The sequence below is a fragment of the Metschnikowia bicuspidata genome, assembly GCF_001664035.1.
Source record: "Metschnikowia bicuspidata var. bicuspidata NRRL YB-4993 chromosome Unknown METBIscaffold_4, whole genome shotgun sequence".
NCBI classification, from domain to species: Eukaryota; Fungi; Ascomycota; class Pichiomycetes; order Serinales; family Metschnikowiaceae; genus Metschnikowia; species Metschnikowia bicuspidata.
This window is the reverse complement of record NW_017387734.1, coordinates 169,796-188,666: the sequence shown is the minus strand read 5'-3', so window position 1 is coordinate 188,666 and position 18,871 is coordinate 169,796. Positions and strand designations below refer to the sequence as shown.

Below are 18,871 nucleotides of genomic sequence, written 5' to 3'. Positions count from 1 at the left end.
TTTCCATGAAGTTAGACAACGACTTCTAATTTTATCTAATGTTTTGCATTTGATTTATTTGGTGATCTTCCCAAGGGGCTTCTTGTTTGAATGGACAATCTACTTGGCTGGAAGTAGTGGCAAGTGATCCAGATGAATCACACTACTCAGCTTCCGGGTTGTATTGCTTTCTTGCAATAGGCGTGCAGTGTCAGATGCTTCTCTTATACAACCAAGGAATTCGCCCTAGAAGCAATGTACCTCACAAAAACAAAACAAAAACTTCTTTCATGCTAGAAATGCATCGTTAAATCCCAGAGCTGGAGAATTAGCTTCGGAAGGAATGCCAGACAGAAAAGTATGACCATTTTCTTATACATCATAAGTGCACCAGCTGCTGTTCTACAAGATAAGGGCCTTGGTTCTGGGCCAGAACCAAGGAAAATAGAGACTTGAATACACGAAACTCTTCGCCTCAAACTACAGCCACCGAAGATAGACAACTCGTTGCCAGGCTCTACAAGGCAGAGAGTCCCGCGTCCTTCATGGCACTGTTGGCACGAGCAGAACTATTTGTGCAAGCCCGGTACTTTCATTCTGTGTATTGATCTATGTTACATTGCTACTCGCCGCTGATGAGCGCGGAGAGACCCATGAACCCTAACATGGTGTACTTGAAGTACATGTTCTCCGTGAGAAGAATCGTGATATATCCAAGCTTAGGGAAGTAGCCCTTGACCGTGCCCACAAGATCGGTTCTTTGGTTGAGATAGGACTGCTTCTTGTGGTAAAGCAGGAGGTCGTCCTGGGCGTTGTTGTCGCCCTTTGTGAGCAATAGCTGGTCTCCGTCAGACCGGTGCTCCCTCATCACACGGTGGACTATGGGGATCGACTTGCCCTTGACTTCATAAACTACAACATCCCCTACACTCGCGCGTGTGTCCCTGTTCCACAAAAACAAGATGTCGCCTCTCTGAAAGGCCGGTTCCATAGACCCGGACAACACCACCACGATGGGCGAGTGCGAATTGGCCACCACCCCGAGAGTCTTCCACATGATGAACGCAGAAGTGAAAACATAGGCCAAACTAAGGAACTGGGTCAATTGTTGGCGGATATTCATTTTGGCCGGTGTGAATTTCGCTGGGGTCTGATTCCTGATAGCACGGCCTATTTTCATGCTACGTGTCTGCAGTGCCGGGCCGCGTGAGCTCTATTAGGCAAGTCGGGAACATAGACATGGGGTTATTTGGAGACGAAGACAAAACAATGCGTTTCCAACAGAACCGCCTTTTCTGAAGCGGATTTGTTGCTGGCCATTGCGTTGGGTGGTGTGGTTTGGGGTGGATGGAATTGTGATTTTTGGGCGCCTTTACCATTAGGATGTCATGTGATCTGGCTAGGTGAAGATGAAAGAGAGATGACTGCAAGGGCCTGAGAAAAGAAGAGCCAATTGCTTGAGTGGACCATCAGAGAAGTCCTGTTTGAATAATTTAACTTTATTGTTTTGTTTTGAGTTTTGCTCTAGATAATGGCCCAATGCTCGCCTCTAATGGATGTGAATGGTGGGAGCACATCTGGATGCAACAAGCCAGCGAAGAGTAGACGAAGCAAAAGAATAAACAGAGCAACATCATAAGAAAAGAGCCAGACAGAAAAAAGAAGGAAAACCAAGAAAAAAAAAGACAATAGAAATAAAAAGAACCAAGGACAGAATCAGAACTCAAGATCATCAATTAAACTAGCGAGACTGCATTTACTCAAGCAAACCATCCTAGTTCTTTTCCTTTTGAAGCGGGATATGAGCTTTATCAGCATGGGCTATAGGATTTTGACCTTTGGTTGAATATTTTACCACAATGATTCTGAGTACAATTCATGACATCGGATCAGCGTAAGCCATCAGTAGTTTGTATCTACAACAGCCCAAGCCGTATGCAGTGCACACATATTACGTTTTCAAGAGTTATGGCTCATGAGGCGTCACGTTTCCCATCGTAGCTGATGCTAACCAAAAAAATTCAAGAATCAAGCCTACTCACTCAGCTATAATGTAACATTCAGGTGCTTTGGCATATATTCAGCATCAGCTTTATTGTGTTGATCTGCTATGTACCGGCAGCTGGTGTCACAATTCCATGCGTTTTGTCAAGCCCGCGTACTGAAAGAATGAGCCACTTTGTTCTATCTGATAGAAAATTTTGTACAATAGTTCCGCGTACTTCCGAATGTTTTTCCCTTGACCCACGAACAAAGCGAAATAATGATCTTCTATAAATCGTTCTTTTGTGCCTGAGTTTGAAACTAATATTCGCGCCCAAAGAATTTTGAGCTTCCGCCGGATGAAGAAAACACCTTTTTGACATGGCAACGAAAATCAGCCGATTCAAGTTCATTCAAATCTTTTATCCTGTCATTTATTTACCGGGCAAGGTGAGGAAATTAGTTTTGGAAGAATCAAATTATTCCAGCAGGTATGTGGATACGGCTATAGATGAATGTACCTCAGAACGAATCTTCCCAGAATTCAAATCAAGAATCCCAGAATTTAAAAAAAAAAAAATAAATTAACTAGACCTCACCAATTGAAGATTTAGCCCACTCCTGAATTCCAGAAACAAGAAGTCGTGGGGCCATCAAGACAAAAGAGCTGTGTTTCAGAAGATGTTGCACCGTGCCCCCATCAATAGACCCGAGTGCGGCGCTGGGCCAAGCCCACCAGAAACCAGATCCTGCCTGGAAACAGGGCCCAAAACAACAGCACCAAAAAACCAAAAAAGATCCAAACAGATCCTAAAACATCCCGAGCCAAAACATCCATAGCCAAAAACATCCCGAGCCAAAAAAGAAAAAGAATAAGCAAGACATGAAGCCTGATGCCCGAAACACCAGATAAACCCCAGTGCCCATCAATCATAAAAAAATAAAAAAAGGATTAGAAAAGCGTATGGTGTATAATATCTTAAGGCGGGCATGTCATCAAATGAATATTTTAAAACATTTATGAAATCTACTGCTATATCTAAATATATAACATATTTTGTTAACTATGTATCTATGTATCTATGTATCTATGTATCTATGTATCTATGTATCTATGTATCTATGTATCTATGTATCTATGTATCTATGTATCTATGTATCTATGTATCTATGTATCTATGTATCTATGTATCTATGTATCTATGTATCTATGTATCTATATTTTCTAAAATACACCTTAGTACAATAGCCCCTTCTAATCTCAGTTAAGCTAAAGCTCTTGTTCTTAGAGCTCAATACGCCGCTTATATCTAAACCAAAGAGCTTTCAACATTCGAGTCCGCGACCGGCCCTTTCACATAGTTCACACTATCTCCGGCCCTGGCCGCGAGACCGCCTTCCAGATCGGGCATTTCAAAACAGACGCGGCACTGCACCTGGCAGCCTCCGCCTCTTCACAACAACAAACACGGATCTGTCAGTGTCTTCAACACGAGAAAACAGGCAGCAACAGACATCCACCGCGGGCCCCTCCGTCCTTGCTCACACTGCCTGTTTGCAACACTTCTTTTTTTTTTCTTTGCAAGTTTGCGCCGAGGCCGTTTCCGTTCTTTTCCGCTCCTTTTCCCGCCGTGCCCCACGCCTGCCACTGGGCCCATATATTCAGGCTCCATCAATCCTGGGCCCTCTCTTTCACAGAGCCTCTCTTTCACAGAGCCTCTCATTCACAGAGCCCATCCATAGAGCCCATCCATAGAGCCCATCCATAGAGCCCATAGCCCCTTCCATAGCCCCTTCCAGAGCCCCTTCCTCAGATCCCGTCATTTGCAGAGCCCAGGCCCTTACATCCCGAGGCCTGATCTTTACGGGTTCTGTTATTCCGGCCCCATATCAGCACGTGTTCTCGGTGCCCCGTCTCCCCCGGAGCCTGAAATAGCCAGCACCAGGCACGAAACACACCAGGCACGAAACACACCTGGCCTGAAACACACCAGTGCCCCAAACCTTCAGTGCTCCTCGCTGCCACAAAAAAAAAGCACCTCCCTGTCCTCCCCGCCTCCACGCCCAACAAATGGGTGCCTTTGACCACGAGTCGTCCATCTCAGGCGACGTCTATGTGCAGCGGTTGGCCTCGTACATCCGCCGCAACGAGGAGGCTCTTGCCAACGGCCTCCTCTGCTTCCTGAAGGAGCGCACGCGGGCCTCGGTCAAGCCGCTCCGCCCCAGCTTCTCCACACACCACCTCTACTACATCACGGAGCGCATCGCGTCGCTGCCGCTAGAAGTGGACGTGGGCCCGCTCAACGTCAAGCTCGACAGCCCGCACCACGAGCACACGTTCATCCTGTTCATGGCCAACAACGCGCGGTCGCAGCGCACGTTCGAGAGCGACGCGCGGTCCGTGTCGTCCATCAGCTCCATGAAGACCATCGTTTCCAGTGCGCTGGTCTACTGGATGTCGTTCTCTTTCAGCAAGGACCCGCGCGTGATCCAGAAGGACGTCAAGTACTTGTACCTGTCGTTCACCAAGATCCCGTGCTTGATCTTGAGCCCGCACACCAAGATCAACAGCGTGGCGGGCTACGAGGAGTACCCCTGCGACACGCTGGTGCCGCTCCAGATGTTCAAGAACCTCCAGGTGCTCGAGTTGGTCGACTACGAGCCCAACGAGGTCTACGGCTGGCACACGCTCAGCGAGCACTTGCGCATCCTCATTGTGCGCAACTCCAAGATGGCCTCGCTCGCCGACGTGCTCCACACCTTGGTCTCCGACGATGAGCATGGCCGCCTGTCCTTCAGCATGCGGCGCCAGGCCCGAAGAGGCGACGAGCCGCCCGACCCCGCTGCGGCGGCCCCGTTCGCCGCGCCGCTCCGCAAACGAGCCATGACCGCCACCTCCGTCTTCCCGGGCGCGGGCCGACAAGTGCCGCGCCTCGACAACAGGCTGGCGCTGGCTCTCGACAACACACTGCATATGCTGCATATGCTGCCGGGGCTGCTGGGCCGGCCCGCGTCCGCCGACCCCGCGCCGTTGCCGGCCAGCAAGTGGCTCCACATGAAGCAGCTCACCGTCACCGAGAGCTCCATCACGCAGATCCCGGCTTACGTGTTCCGCCCGCTCTCCAACCTCGTCAAGCTCAACTTGGCCAAGAACTTGCTAGAGGACCTCCCGGGTGGGCTTGAGCACCTCCCGCACTTGAAGTACTTGAACCTCGCCGACAACTACATCACGTCGCTCGAGAGGCTACCCCACAACTTGGCCCAGCTCGTCACCGTGAACTTGAACAACAACAAGATCACGCACCTTGCCGGCGTGGAAGGCTTGCCCGCGCTCGAGAAAATCGACTTGCGCCGCAACATGTTGCGCGACTTGCTGCTGGTGCTTCCTCTCGTGAGACAGGCGGCCAAGCCCGACTCCAGACTCAACAATGTCTTTGTGTCCAACAACAACTTGCATCGCACCTACCGCGCAGACCTCTTCAATTTGTTCAACGCGGCGAGGCCGAAAAACTCCATCAAAATAGACGACTCCAGACCCGGGTACTTCGAGAGGGCCATGCTTCTCGACCCAGACTCGGCACGACGCTTTTTCGACAAGGTCATGGGTCTGGAAGACAAGCTTGTCTCGACTTTTGCCGACAAATCCAGCGAGCTGCACCCGGCAGCACCGGTGCTGCCTACCTCGTCAAGGACTCTACAGCGGAAAAACCATCTCAATCTTCAGCTCGCAAATGATGCAAACGAGTCTAAGAAATCTTCACACAAGCATAGCAAATCGGCGGGCGACGTATTGGAATCGATTGCGCTGCTCAACATCCAGGACCTCGAGAACACATTTGCCAACAGGAAGCACGCCAGTGTTATGACCACAGCGTCCTCCACATCCAGTACAACGTCTCCGGCAGCACCGGGGCTGATGCCAGGGGACAGCGGCCCCGGAAGCCCGTCCGCGCGGCAGTTTTCCAAGACGATCAAGCCCCTTCTCCCAAATGCCAATTTGTGCAACCAGCTGCACTACCTGACACCTAAAATGCCACCCATGGCACGGCAGTTGCTGTCTCCAATGATACACGCGCATCTCAATGGCCTGGCATCCACACTCAAGAGCTCCAGCACGATGGCTCGGATTGATATCGATTCAGCCCCACTAACAAACTTGGCCCCTAATGTCATCACGCCTGTGCAGGTACAAGTGGAGGGGTTCCATTAGTACTGAAAGGCCTTGCATTCAAATCCATAACCAGTGGATTCACACGAGGGAAGCCCAGGGGAGAAACTGTCAAACTACGATATTGTTAGCTTCAAAGTGAGATTTTGCAATATCCCGGTGATTATGAGATGTAGCTTTACTAAAACTCGTTTGACGAAGATCCACTCAACCGAAACAGTCATTTATAAGAACCCACAATCGTCGTTTGCAGAACTCTGTTGAACAGAAACTGAACAAAAGTGGGCGACTAATCGAAGATCTATACAAGCTTTAAGTGGGAGTGCAGCGTCGGTGAAAAGAAGAAGCTCGCATATTTCGCAAATCCATGAACCCAGGCCCGCTATCCGACTTGTTTTCTGGCGAGCGAGGCCCTCAACAGCTTTGCGAATGCGGGTGCGTTTGTGGCGCCGCAAAACGCACAGAGAGAGTCAGGCCCGAAAAACTTTGGTGTCTTTACCTTCTTTCACCTCATTTATCTTTTTTTTTCCTCAGCTCTACTTTTGGTACACATGATGAAGCCATTGATAATCCCACTAGTGTTTATCACGGGGCTGTTCCAGTTGGCTCTGCTGTTGGAGCACGGTGAAATTCTCAGCCATATAGGCTATACTGCAAATGAAACGCTCCATGAGTTGAGCAAGAGAGGACTCCACGAAGACAACCCATTCTTATACCAGGCGGAAACCCACATCCTGGAGTACTATACGCTGCCTCCACACTACCCCAGCCGTATGTAACCATACAGTTTTTGATTCCCCACGATTGGAAATTTTGCAAGTTATTTCCAAGCCGACTTTGGATATTTGTTTGTTTTCGCAATCGTTACAGGTTTATAACAATGGGGAAAACTTTCTACCTCATCGGAATACTAACTTAATTCAGCCTTATGCGGCCGTATCGAGACTGCCTGGCTGAAGGCGTTTCAGAAGACCCGCAAAATCGTCGAGAAAATGTCCATTCCTGAGAAGGTCAATCTTACCACAGGAACTGGCTGGGGCTCTGGCCCATGTGTGGGAAATACAGGTTCCGTACCTCGGCTCGGCATCCCTAGTCTCTGTTTACAGGACGGGCCCAACGGCGTGCGGTTCACAGATTTTGTCACCCACTTCCCCTCTGGGCTTGCCACGGGAAGTACATTCAACAAGGAGCTTATGAAGCTCAAGGGCCGAGCCGAGGGCCGCGAGTTCAAAGACAAAAATGTACATATTGCGCTCTCGCCTACCATCGGGCCTATCGGGCTCAAAGCTCAGGGCGGTCGCAACTGGGAAAGTTTTGGCGCAGACCCTTATTTACAAGGTGTAGCGGGCGCACTTCAGATTGCAGGAATACAAATGGAAGGCGTTGTGGCTGTCGCTAGACACTTTGTGGCCAACGAGCAGGAGCACTTCCGGCAAGTCGGCGAGTGGGACAGTAATGGCTGGGAGAGATTGCAGTCGTCCATCAGCTCCAACATTGGCGACCGCACTATGCACGAGGTGTATCTCTGGCCGTTCGCCGATGCCGTTCACGCAGGTGTGGGTGGTATTCTCTGCTCGTACAATCAGGTCAACAACACACATGCGTGTGAGAACTCATACTTGATCAACTATTTGTTGAAGGAGGAATTGGGGTTTCAAGGCTTTGTGGTCTCAGACTGGGGGGCGCAGCATACGGGCGTTGACTCTGCGCTCGCAGGGCTTGACATGTCGATGCCAGGTGAGATCTTCGACGAGTGGTTGAGTGGACGCTCATTTTGGGGGGCGTCTTTGACGCGTGCCATCTACAACGAAACTATCCCACAGGAGCGGCTAAACGACATGGTAACCCGGATTTTGGTCCCATTTTTTTCCGCCAAAAGTCTTAGCTTGCCATCCGAAGAAGACATCCCAAATTTCAGCTCGTGGACGGCACACACCTACGGTCAACAATACCCGTATCAGCACTACGGACCTATCTCTCAGCAGAACTGGCACATTGACGCGCGGTCGGAGTTCTCCGACAAGGTTGCGCAGGAGGTGGCCCGCGAGGCGCTCGTGTTGCTAAAGAACAGCGGACACCACTTGCCCATCGACAAGGGGAACGGGGTTCGCAGATTGCTTATTGCCGGGTCCGCACAAAACACAGACAAGCGGGGCGTTAATTGCAAAGACCAGAGATGCACGGATGGAATCATGACGTCTGGCTGGGGCTCCGCCGCAGTCAGCAATCCGGTAGTGGTGACGCCGTTCCAGGCCATCCAGGAGCGGGCCATCGCCCGAGGGATCACGGTCGACTACAACACCGACAACTGGAACCTCCCGCAGGCCGAAGAACAGGCTGACTATGCAGACATGGCCGTTGTAATTGTCAGTGCGTACTCAGGTGAAGGGTACATTGAGGTGGACGGCAACTACGGTGATCGCAAAAATGTAAGCTTATGGAACAACGGCGACAAGCTCATCCAGCACGTGGCGGACCGGTGCCGCAAAACTGTGGTGGTGGTCACCGCTACAGGACCTGTGGATATGGAGCAGTGGATTGAACACGAGAACGTGGTAGCAGTGTTGTTTGCGGCGCCATTGGGCCAGTACGCGGGTGAAGCCATGGGGGAAGTTTTATTTGGCGAGGTCAACCCATCCGGCCGACTCCCCTTCACTATAGCCAAGAAACCCCTGCACTACGTGCCCATTCTTGAAAATCTCAATGAGGGCCCTGAGCCGCAGGACATCTTTGACCGTGGTATTTACTTGGATTACCGGTTTTTTGACAAGCATTCAATGAAGCCCCGGTTCCCGTTCGGGTACGGGTTGTCGTACACGAAGTTCCTGGTATTTGATCTTAAGATCAAGGAACTCAATTCGCCCACCGAGTATCTCATTTCTCCGGCCGACTATTCGCCCGTGTCTCCCACCATAGAAGACGATGTGTGTGATCCGGAGGACGCACTTTTTCCCTACGATGAGTTTGATACCATCCCGGGACATATCTACCCATACCTATATGATGAAAACGTACGCATGATCGAGGAGGACGAGAGCTTCGAATATCCAAAGGGGTACTCGCCCACGCACCCGTCAAAGCCACCGTTGGCCGGCGGGGGACTTGGAGGCAACCTGGCACTATGGGAAGAAATCTACGAGGTCACGGTTCTGGTGTCGAATGAAGGCCTCACGGCTGGGGCCTACGTGTCGCAGTTGTACGTGGAAGTACCTTCGACGATTGCCGCGTCGCCGCCTAAAGCGCTTCGGGGCTTCGAGAAGATCTTCTTGAACCCAAAGCTGTCAGCTGTGGTCACTTTCAAACTTCTTCATCGAGACTTGAGTATCTGGGACACACAAAGCCAGCAATGGATCATTCAGACAGGAACATACAAGATCTACATCTCCAGCTCCAGTCGAAAAGTTGAGCTTGTTGGTGAAATCGAGATCGGAAGTTAAAGGAGACGGCCACGCAGGTAAATCATGAGAAGTAAAGATAAAGGGAAGAGCACACGAAGAAGAAAAGGGAGATAATCATAGCTGGGTGAGGAGAGATGAATATCAGTTGCCGCTCCGTTTATCAGGTGCCTTCAGCCGCGCGGTGCCGGGCCGGGGCGATGGCCCGACGCGTGTTCGTTTGTGCGCGCCTTTTTGAAGAAAGCCGAAACTTGCAAGCCGCAGCTCCCAGGCCCTAGTTCGGGCTCTTACGCTGCTTCTTGACCTTTCCCCTTTCTGTAACATTCTTCCTATATCTCCCACTAAATATAAATCGCATCTAACCATGGCTGCCAAGGTGTCGCTAGCAGAAAAGTATGCCCTCCGCCAATCGCAGACTAGTCATACTGCGAGACTGGACCTGGTTTCGCAAAATAGCATACGGTCAGACTCAATCCTGGACCAGACTTCCAGACCCAGAGCCCCCCGTACACTGTTGGCAGAAAAATATGAGCTGCAGGCCCATTCAAAAAACACCATTTCCTCAGTGCCTGGCGCATTTGGGCTGCCCATCAAAAACTTGCTGGGATCTCCCCTGGTCGCTAGCGAAATTGCACCTCTGTTGTACAAAAGCTCAAGTTTACCAAGGATTTTCACGCCAAAGCGCTTGTTTTCTAAAGGAAGCTCGCCTAGTTATAAAGTGAGCAAAAGCCACACCACTGGTGCCCGCGTGGGCCAGCTCGCACGTCGAATCACTGGATTTCTAGCCTCATTTGGCTCTGCGAAAGCCGCAAAGAAATCTACTCCGGACAATTCGGAATTGACTCGGGAGCCTTCGGCATTGGGGCGCTCTATGGCTGATTTGATTGACCACCCAAGTTTGCACCTGTCTTTGCCGACGCACTTGGCAAAACCACCATTGTTGTCTTCCAGGACCGACGATATCGACGAGGTCGATTTGGCTATACGCGAAAACAAACATAAGCAGGAAAAGCAGAAGCTTCAGTGGCAACTTGAGCTTAAGCTGCAGTTGGCCCGTGAGATCAAAGATGACTATGAGCGGAGACTCTATCTCCAAAAGAGAGATTTCGAGGCCCAGATTCACGCGCTCAAAGAAGAATCCGCCCTTTTGAAAGCATCAAGTCAGTCAGCCGAGCCTGAGAAAAAACAGGCAGAGTTTTCTAGCCAATACGGGTCTTTGGTTGAGAAACAGAATCGCTTGGAAGCGGAGCTCGAGGAGCGCAGCAAGCGGCTTGCTGAAAAGGAAGCGTTGTTAAGCGTTCGTGAAAGCGAGTTTGACACACGACAGGAGGAGCTGGCTGACAGCCTCAAACGGAGCATTGACCTGGAAAAGCCGGCGCAACATTTCATGGCGTACAGAGATTTTACAGGCAGCGAAGATATTTTCTCTGGCGATTGCGATTGGCTCAAACCAAGGAAGTCCGTTTCGGACAAGAACGGAGAACCAGAAGCAGATTCGCCATTCAATGCATTCAGACTGAGAAGCACCGCCAACGAGGACATCGCTTCATTGTGCGACGACATACAAAACGCAATACAGGTGTTAGGCGAGTCTACCATATTGCCCGAGCGCGAGAAGGCGAAGAAGTTGCGGAAACTCCGGTATTCTGTGGCGGAGTTGCAGGACGAGTCAATTCTCCAAAAATCCACCAAAATCGCCAAGCTCTCGCATATCAAAGAGTTCTTTGGCGACTTTGAAGAGTGCCGAGCCGCCGACCCACAACAGGCAAAAATACTCTACAGCGCGGCAAGACTAGAAGGAATCCAAGTGTCGCTTGAAATTACTCGAGAGTTTTATGAAGGGAAGGAGCAAGCAAAATCGCGCCAGGCGAAAAGAGCCATGCGCCTGCTCAAAGCCTTGGGTCCACTCCAGGACTTGCTGACGCATGAAGAGATTAACAAGTACGTTGATGCACTCACGCTGTACGCTGTGGCTCTTTTGCGTAAGCGTGAACTCAAACTATCACACCGTGAAATCAACAGAGCCATGAGAGCTGCAGAGACAATCAGTCAAATATTGAAGGTGGACTCAGAAAATAGCACTGGAGAATGTGGGTGACGAATCCACAGAAAAGGGGTATATTGGGGACACCATGAACCTGAGGATCAGGACCAGGGTTATTCAACCGATTATTTACCCTGGATTGTCGGTAAGCAGTACATTGAGCAGGTCTGAAGTATTGTTGAGTGTCCACAATCCGGGATTTTTCCTAACTAGCGCTTTTTGTTCAGGCCTTGTGCTTGGACGCCGCTAGCCTAGACGACAGTTCAAATCTATTCAATTCGCTAATATATCAGTATGTTACTTTATTCTGACTCGGTGAAAAAGGCTGAGAAACATCAGTATTGGTTCTATTTCGGAACAAGAAGTGCTGGAAGCGGGCTTCCGAAAGGGTCTTTAAATAAGCACAAAGTCAAGACAAGCACCGCAATGAAAAGCACTGCAGTAATGACGGGAGCGTGTAGACCTATCGTGAGACAGGGTTCATAGTTCCGGACGAAGGCCTTGACGTGGTATCATGACACCAGATTTAGCAACAGAAACAAGATATATTTGCCCCCATAAGACCTTTTTTGCAATGAGTCTGTTGCGTGTATTTTGAATGATTTGAAACATGAGCTAGCAGCTTTGCTCGGCCTGTGGGTTGTAGGTGTAGATCTACCCAGACTTGGGCATGTAAATATTGTACGATTGTAAAACGCGCTGCGGGTACAGTTTGTTGCTCAAGAACTGCTGGGTATGCTGAAATCCCTCTTAAAGCTTGTGACTAGGCCAATTGAATAGTTCTTCAATCCATGGACCACGTTTCGTGTGTGGGGTAGATTTTTGTGCTGAAAAGGTACGATGGAACTGAAACAAGCGACTGAAACGAGAATTTATTCGATGGCTCTCTGTAGGATGGGCCAGAGGTCGCTCAATAAAAGGTCACTCGAGTTGTACTGCAGTGTGATGAGAAATGTTTGGTAACGGAATGGCTTCATATATGGCAACACTAGAATGATGGAATAAACTATTCTATGGGCAGATGATATGGGAAGAATGAGGAGTACAGGAAAGTTAAAAGCAAGAAACACTTCAATAAAAACCCAGGCTTATCAAAGACACAACGTGTGCTTCTCGAAAATCCGAGAATTACCCTGTTGGTAGCTCGTAGAACACTTAGGACCACACTTCTTCTATTGGTGATTTTGATGGCGACACCACGGACGAGTTCAAGCGTTAACCGAGGCCTATTCAGAATGCATACGCTGGCTCAACGTCTCTTGCCATCCCCGGTGGATGCAACTTCGAGGAGATGCCACGACTCGGACATACGGTAAATTTAGGATCAGCAGGAAAATGAAACACGCGATTCGGCCAATCATCTGCGGCCACATTCACATTAGCATATATAGGTAGAAGTTTTCCGGAGAATTGAGCGGTTCTCCTGGGAAGTGCTTTGATTGTCTATGAAAGGAAGAAGGCTTCTACCAGGCTATTTTGGCTGAGGCATGTTTGTTGCCTGAATTGAAGGGCTAGAACAATGATTAGGAGTCGTCTGCCATGGCCGAACAGCCCGGTAGGCACGTAAAAAACAGTCATTTTCTTGAACGATGTGGGAAGACAGAGACTAAGGATTTGTCAGGGCCAGGTTACGCTCGTGATTGGAGCGTCCACGAAAGCCCCACCAACGAGCTTAAGGGGGCAGGATGCCTAATTTTGATGTTAGCGAGCCGAAGGTATGATACGATTCAAAAAATTGACCTGCCGTATCTTTCAAGTAGAAACAAACTTAAGAAACACAGTAATTTTGCAGCCGGCGGCCGAGGCCCGTCACGTGACCGACATGGCAAGTTGCAGAGGTAGGCTAACCTTCAACGAGTAGTGGAGTGCTCAACATACTTTGTGGAACTAAACCATTGATGTCGGTTGACTGGACGCCACGTCGTGATCAGTTGTGGTTCGGGGTGTTCTCTGGGCCGCAAAATGCACATGGGGTGGCGGGTCTGGCATGCAGAATAGGGCCACCAGAACGAAGCCAGGTTCTTTTACGATTTGTTCCAAGCTCTCAGTTGCTGACTGCTTAAGCTCCTTTTTCTGTTCCCGTTTGCTTTCATATGTCTTTATTTCTTCATATATGTCTTATTGATGCCTTCATTGGTATCTTGATTTATTCGTTGATGTATTCATATATGGGTAACTCTTCATTTATGTCTTTATTCATGTCTTCATTTGTGTCTTCATTTATTCATACATGTCTGTTTCTTCATATATGCCTTCATTTGTGTCTTCATTTCTCCATTTCTTCATTTCTTCATTTCTTCATATATACCTACTTCTCCATACTGTCTTCATATCTTCCATTCCTGTATTCATTTGTATCTTCATGCATGTTTTCAAAAATGTTTTTATATGTCTTTAATTCTCGAATTATATCTTCATTTCTTCATTCCTTCATTTATATCTTCATTCTCCAAATCTTCATGCATGTCTTCGCATATGTCAAATTCTTCAAGCTGTCTTCATTTCTTCATTTCCCCATTCTTTCATTTCTTCATAGATGCCTATTTCTTCAAGCTGTCTTTATTTCTTCATTCCTTCATCATATCTCCACATTTTCATGTCTCCATTTTCATGTCTCCATTTTCATTTCTTCATTTTCTCATTTCTCCATTTCCTCATTTCTTCCTTTCCCCATTCCTCCGTTCCTTCATCAGATCTTCAATTCTCCACTTCTCCATTTTCATTTTTTCAATTTCATATCTCCACTGTATCTGATAATTGAAAGGTGAACCTTAAGAATCATATCCTTACGACCCGAAGCTAAAATACACCCTAAATGGTTTCTTCTTGCAAATTTATTTTCAATAAATTTGTTAATTATCTTAGGTATTGGAGCAGTGATCAAAAGTTTTAAAGGTACAAACCGAGTAAACTTCTTACCATAACGACTAGTAGTTTCTACTTTATATACTTTGTTATGAAGTTTCCAAATATGGGCTCCTAAAAAGTCAAAACCTTCTCTGATTTGTGTTATCAGGGTTTTATCTATATTTATTATTGCTTTACATCTATCTTCTAATATATTTTTAATTTTACTACGTATATTTATCGCATCTTCTTTGGATCCAATAACTAAAATAACAAAATCATCCGCAGATCTTACATAAAGTAATCTTTTGAACTTTGAGTCCATAGGATTTTTAGAAGGTAATTTTGCTCTTAACAATCTTGCCTCCTATTTCTCTTAATTTATTTTTACTTGAAATAGATCATTGACCTTTACGTTCGGATTGTAATTTACTTAATAATAAACGACGTGTTAGGGACTTCACGGGACATAGGCGTTATGTATTACTATTTGATCACTGGTTTCTCTAGAACTCTACAGGAGTTCTATTCCACCTTTATATACTTTACCCAGAGGTCACGTGGACGGAACCTTTAGAACTCGAAAGAATATTCTATGAGTTGTCTAGAATGGTATCTGACGGAACTCACAGTAATGGAAGTACATATAGCCATATATGCGCTTACAAGGACCATCAGTGTCAAGCTGATACCAGGGACCTTACACGACGCTCATTAGTAAATAATGATTCTAAATATTCACTAGTTTCATCCGTATGTTTATATCCTATACTAGTACCTGCTTCTGTTAATATATTATATTTAGGCATTAATGATATCAAATACATTGTTTCTAATTCATACAAATATTTTCTGTTTTGTAATGGTTCTGTAATTAAATTATTATCATTATAAGGATAATATTCTAATATAGCAAATATAAAATTATTCAAACCATCTTTTGAGACAGCTTTTTTTACTAATTTACTACCGTGTAAATTTAACACATGATTAGTGAATCTTCAATAAATATTATATTTATCTGCTGAACCTATTCAATAATTATGTGCTACTTATTAATTAATATATATATACCACCTTTGTTTTTCAGATGTTTTATCATTTTTGAACGTAAATTATCATCATGAAGATTGATTCAATAATCTTTAACTTTAATACCTAATTTATTCAATATATCGATGCGGAACTTGGGGAAGTAACCGCTGAAGATCAATATAAGAAAGATCCGCGGGCTCGGAATGATCGTAGTATTGATTATGACTTCAATGCCGGCCCGAAGGGCGGGAATGATAAGTCAGACAAGAAAAATTATAGTGATTTGTGAGCTTTAATGAAACCTTCTAATGAAGATGAAAAGCCTAGTAAACGTATACCTATACGTGAAACTAAGCCAGACTTATTTGTAGAAGGCTGTCTCATTCCACCAGGCATGGCCCGCGAAGTGCGCACGACCGACTCGCTCGGACGCAGGACCAGCGGCGAGACGTCCGTCGAAGGCCGAGCATTGTCACCCACCAAAAAGACGTGCTGCTCTTTTTTGCTTGTAACTACTGGGCGTTCACACAAAGACGCTCGTGGCGCTCGTGATCCTCGTGGCCCCGTGGCCCGCGTGATCCCGTGGCCCCAAATGCCACACACCACGAAACAAGTCGCCTTATTGAAACGGCTACCGTCAGAGGCCGTGCTCCTGCATAGGCCCTCGTTGCCAGACGCGTGCCGCGGGCATCAGGCCGGCCATGGCCCCAAAAGCGACGCTCAACACCACAGGCCCGACCGTCCCAGCGCCCGCATCCACCCGGCCACGCCCCCGCCAAACCCACCACGACCCCCGCGAGCCCGCGCAAGCGCCAGCAGAAACACCCCGCGCCGCACACCATGACCGGCCCCACGCTGCTCCCCATCAAGCTCCAGCCGTCCAACGTGCGCCCCGTCGCCTACCGCGTGCTCTCCAAAAAACACGGGCTCAACCTCCAGTCGGACGCGCTCGTGGTGCTCGCGGAGCTCTTCAGCACGCGCTTCGGCGCCGAGTGGCGCGGCCCGCGCGCCCAGCAGTTCCTCGAGGAGCTCGCCAAGCAGTGGAAGAAGCAGGCCCGCGGCCTCTTTATCGACGGGCCGGGGTGCACGCAGATCATCCAGGAGATGACCAGGGAGGACACCAGGGCCATCAAGGAGGCCGCCAGAGAGGCCAGGGAGGACACCAGGGAGGCCAGGGAGGACACCAGGGAGGCCACAGAGGACACCAGGGAGGCCAGAGAGGACACCAGGGAGGGCACAGAGGACACCAGGGAGGCCACAGAGGACACCAGGGAGGCCACAGAGGACACCAGGGAGGCCAGGGAGGACACCAGGGAGGCCAGGGAGGACACCAGGGAGGCCACAGAGGACACCAGGGAGGCCAGAGAGGACACCAGGGCGGCCACCAACGACACCACCAGGGACACCAGAGAGGCCACCAACGACACCAACGACACCACCAGGGAGCCCCCCCAGGCCTTGGACTGGCGCCACTTCGTGCGGTTCGTCACGCCGGACACGCAGCCCAACTTCGAGTTCGACCGCGTGCGGCGGCAGTTCTCGCCGCGCGAGGCGGCCGGCCGGCGGCTCCGGCCCACGCTCCGCGCCGCCACCGACCACCTCCGCCAGCGGTACTTCTTGATGTGCGACCGCATGTCGCGCGACGACAGCTTCCAGAAAACGTCCTTCTCCAGCGTGGCGGCGCTCAGCCACGCCGGCGCGGCGCCCGCGCGCCCCGAGCTCACGCTCGTCAAAAACGTGTTGGGCCGCGACGGCTCGCGCTTCCGCTTGTTCGGGCTCCTCGCGCGCAACGCCAGCGGCGACCTCGTGTTGGAGGACAGCTCGGACCGCATCGAGCTCGCCGTGGCGCGCGCGGCCCAGGCGCCGGGCTCGTTCTTCTGCCCGGGCATGTTCGTGATTGCCGACGGCATCTACGCCGCGGCCGGCGGGCGCCGCCACAGCGCCGCGGACGAGATCAGCGGCTGCTTCCACGTGTCCGTGCTCAGCCAGCCGGTGGCCGAGCCGCGCGACGCGGCCTTGGACGCGTACGGCCACCTCGACTTCATGGGCATGCACCTCGAGTCGCCGGGCACGCCCCCGGGCCTCCCGGGCACCCTCGCCCGGGCGCCCGGCAAGATCGACCGCGCGCTCCGCCGCCGCCTCGCGGCCGTGGAGCGCACCTTGCACGGCCACCGGCTCGTGCTTGCCGACTGCAACGTGCACCTCGACGAGCCGCGCGTGCGGGCCGCGCTCTCGCGGCTCTTTGCCGTGTTGGAGGAGCAGCTCGGCGACGAGCAGGCCGCGGCGGGCGCGGCCGGCGCCACGCACGTCACCGTGGTGTTGGCGGGCTCGTTCTGCTCGCAGGCGCTCACGCCGGCCACGGGCTCCGTGACCGCGGAGGCGCGCTCGGACGCGTACAAGGCCGGCTTCGACTGGATGGCGCAGATGCTCGCCGCGTGCCCGCTCGTGGTGCGCACGTGCACGGTGGTGTTGGTGCCGGGCGCCCGCGACCCGTGGCAGTCCACGTTCTCGTTGGGCCGGCCCGGCGGCGGCACGCTCCCGCAGACGCCGGTGCCGCGCGTGTTCGTGACGCGGCTCGAGCGGCTCTTGCCGCGCGGCTCGCTCGTGCTCGGCTGGAACCCGATGCGCGTCAACTACGTGTCGCAGGAGATCGTGTTGTTCCGCGACGACGTCATGGCCAAGCTCAAGCGCAGCGACCTCGCGTTGGCCGCGGCCGCCGGGCCCGACGCGCCGCCCGACCCGGCGCCGCCCTTGCTGCCCAAGGTCCGCCAGGCCCGGGTGTTGGTCAAGACGTTGCTCGACCAGGGCAGCCTCCAGCCGCTCCTCCGGGGCCTGCGCGCGGTGAGCCCGGCCTACCAGCACGCGATGCGCCTCGAGCCGCTCCCGACCACCGTGGCGCTCTTTGACGCGCAGTTCGAGCCGTTCGACGTGACCTACAACGGGTGCAAGACGGCCAACGTGGGTGCGTTCATCAGCAACCACAACGTGCGCACGGCGCACTACACGGAGTACAGCCCGAGCACCAAGAGGTATACGCACAAGGAGCTCCTGTTCTAGGGCCGCTGTTGGGCGTGGCGGCCGGTGCGGGCGCCCGGCTTGCGTGCTCGGTTTGTCTGCGCCGTCGCGGACTGTGGCGGCGAGGGAGGGATGAGGGAGGAGAGGAGGGAGGAGGAAATGGAAGAAATGGAAGAAATGAAGGGAAGTGAGGGATGAAGAGGAAGTGAGAGATGAAGAGGAAATGAAAGATGAAGAGGAAGTGAAAGATGAAGAGGAAATGAAAGATGAAGAGGAAATGAAAGATGAAGAGGAAATGAAAGATGAAGAGGAAATGAAAGATGAAGGGAAGTGAAGGGAAGTGAGAGATGAAGAGGAAATGAAAGATGAAGAGGAAATGAAAGATGAAGAGGAAATGAAAGATGA

The 18,871-nt window shown here is 50.7% G+C and overlaps 6 protein-coding genes across 6 annotated transcripts; 4 read left to right on the top strand and 2 right to left on the bottom strand.

The window, feature by feature from the left end:
- Positions 1-512: 512 nt before the first annotated feature.
- On the bottom strand, positions 513-1,109 carry METBIDRAFT_32270 (signal peptidase complex catalytic subunit). The gene has a single exon (XM_018856021.1). It carries the CDS (start codon positions 1,100-1,102, stop codon positions 602-604), a length of 501 nt encoding a protein of 166 aa, XP_018710771.1. The 5' UTR covers positions 1,103-1,109; the 3' UTR covers positions 513-601.
- Positions 1,110-4,033: 2,924 nt separating this feature from the next.
- Positions 4,034-6,172, top strand: METBIDRAFT_44129 (uncharacterized protein; the record flags this gene model as incomplete). The annotated part of the gene is made up of 2 exons (XM_018857745.1): positions 4,034-5,632; positions 5,714-6,172. The coding sequence occupies 2 exons, from the start codon at positions 4,034-4,036 to the stop codon at positions 6,170-6,172; spliced, it is 2,058 nt and encodes a 685-aa protein (XP_018710770.1).
- Positions 6,173-7,122: 950 nt separating this feature from the next.
- BGL22 (Bgl22p) lies at positions 7,123-9,567 on the top strand (the record flags this gene model as incomplete). The annotated part of the gene is made up of 1 exon (XM_018857668.1): positions 7,123-9,567. The coding sequence occupies one exon, from the start codon at positions 7,123-7,125 to the stop codon at positions 9,565-9,567; it is 2,445 nt and encodes an 814-aa protein (XP_018710769.1).
- Positions 9,568-9,889: 322 nt separating this feature from the next.
- On the top strand, positions 9,890-11,623 carry METBIDRAFT_12291 (uncharacterized protein; the record flags this gene model as incomplete). Its single annotated transcript, XM_018854205.1, has 1 exon — positions 9,890-11,623. One exon carries the CDS (start codon positions 9,890-9,892, stop codon positions 11,621-11,623), a length of 1,734 nt encoding a protein of 577 aa, XP_018710768.1.
- Positions 11,624-14,817: 3,194 nt separating this feature from the next.
- On the bottom strand, positions 14,818-15,417 carry METBIDRAFT_43866 (uncharacterized protein; the record flags this gene model as incomplete). The annotated part of the gene is made up of 2 exons (XM_018857708.1): positions 14,818-14,874; positions 15,121-15,417. Coding segments are annotated over 2 exons (354 nt in total), but the record flags the coding sequence as incomplete, so codon positions are not given.
- An 874-nt stretch (positions 15,418-16,291) lies between these two features.
- On the top strand, positions 16,292-18,508 carry DPB2 (DNA polymerase epsilon noncatalytic subunit; the record flags this gene model as incomplete). The annotated part of the gene is made up of 2 exons (XM_018858920.1): positions 16,292-16,533; positions 16,894-18,508. 2 exons carry the CDS (start codon positions 16,292-16,294, stop codon positions 18,506-18,508), a joined length of 1,857 nt encoding a protein of 618 aa, XP_018710766.1.
- Between the last annotated feature and the right edge of the window lie 363 nt (positions 18,509-18,871).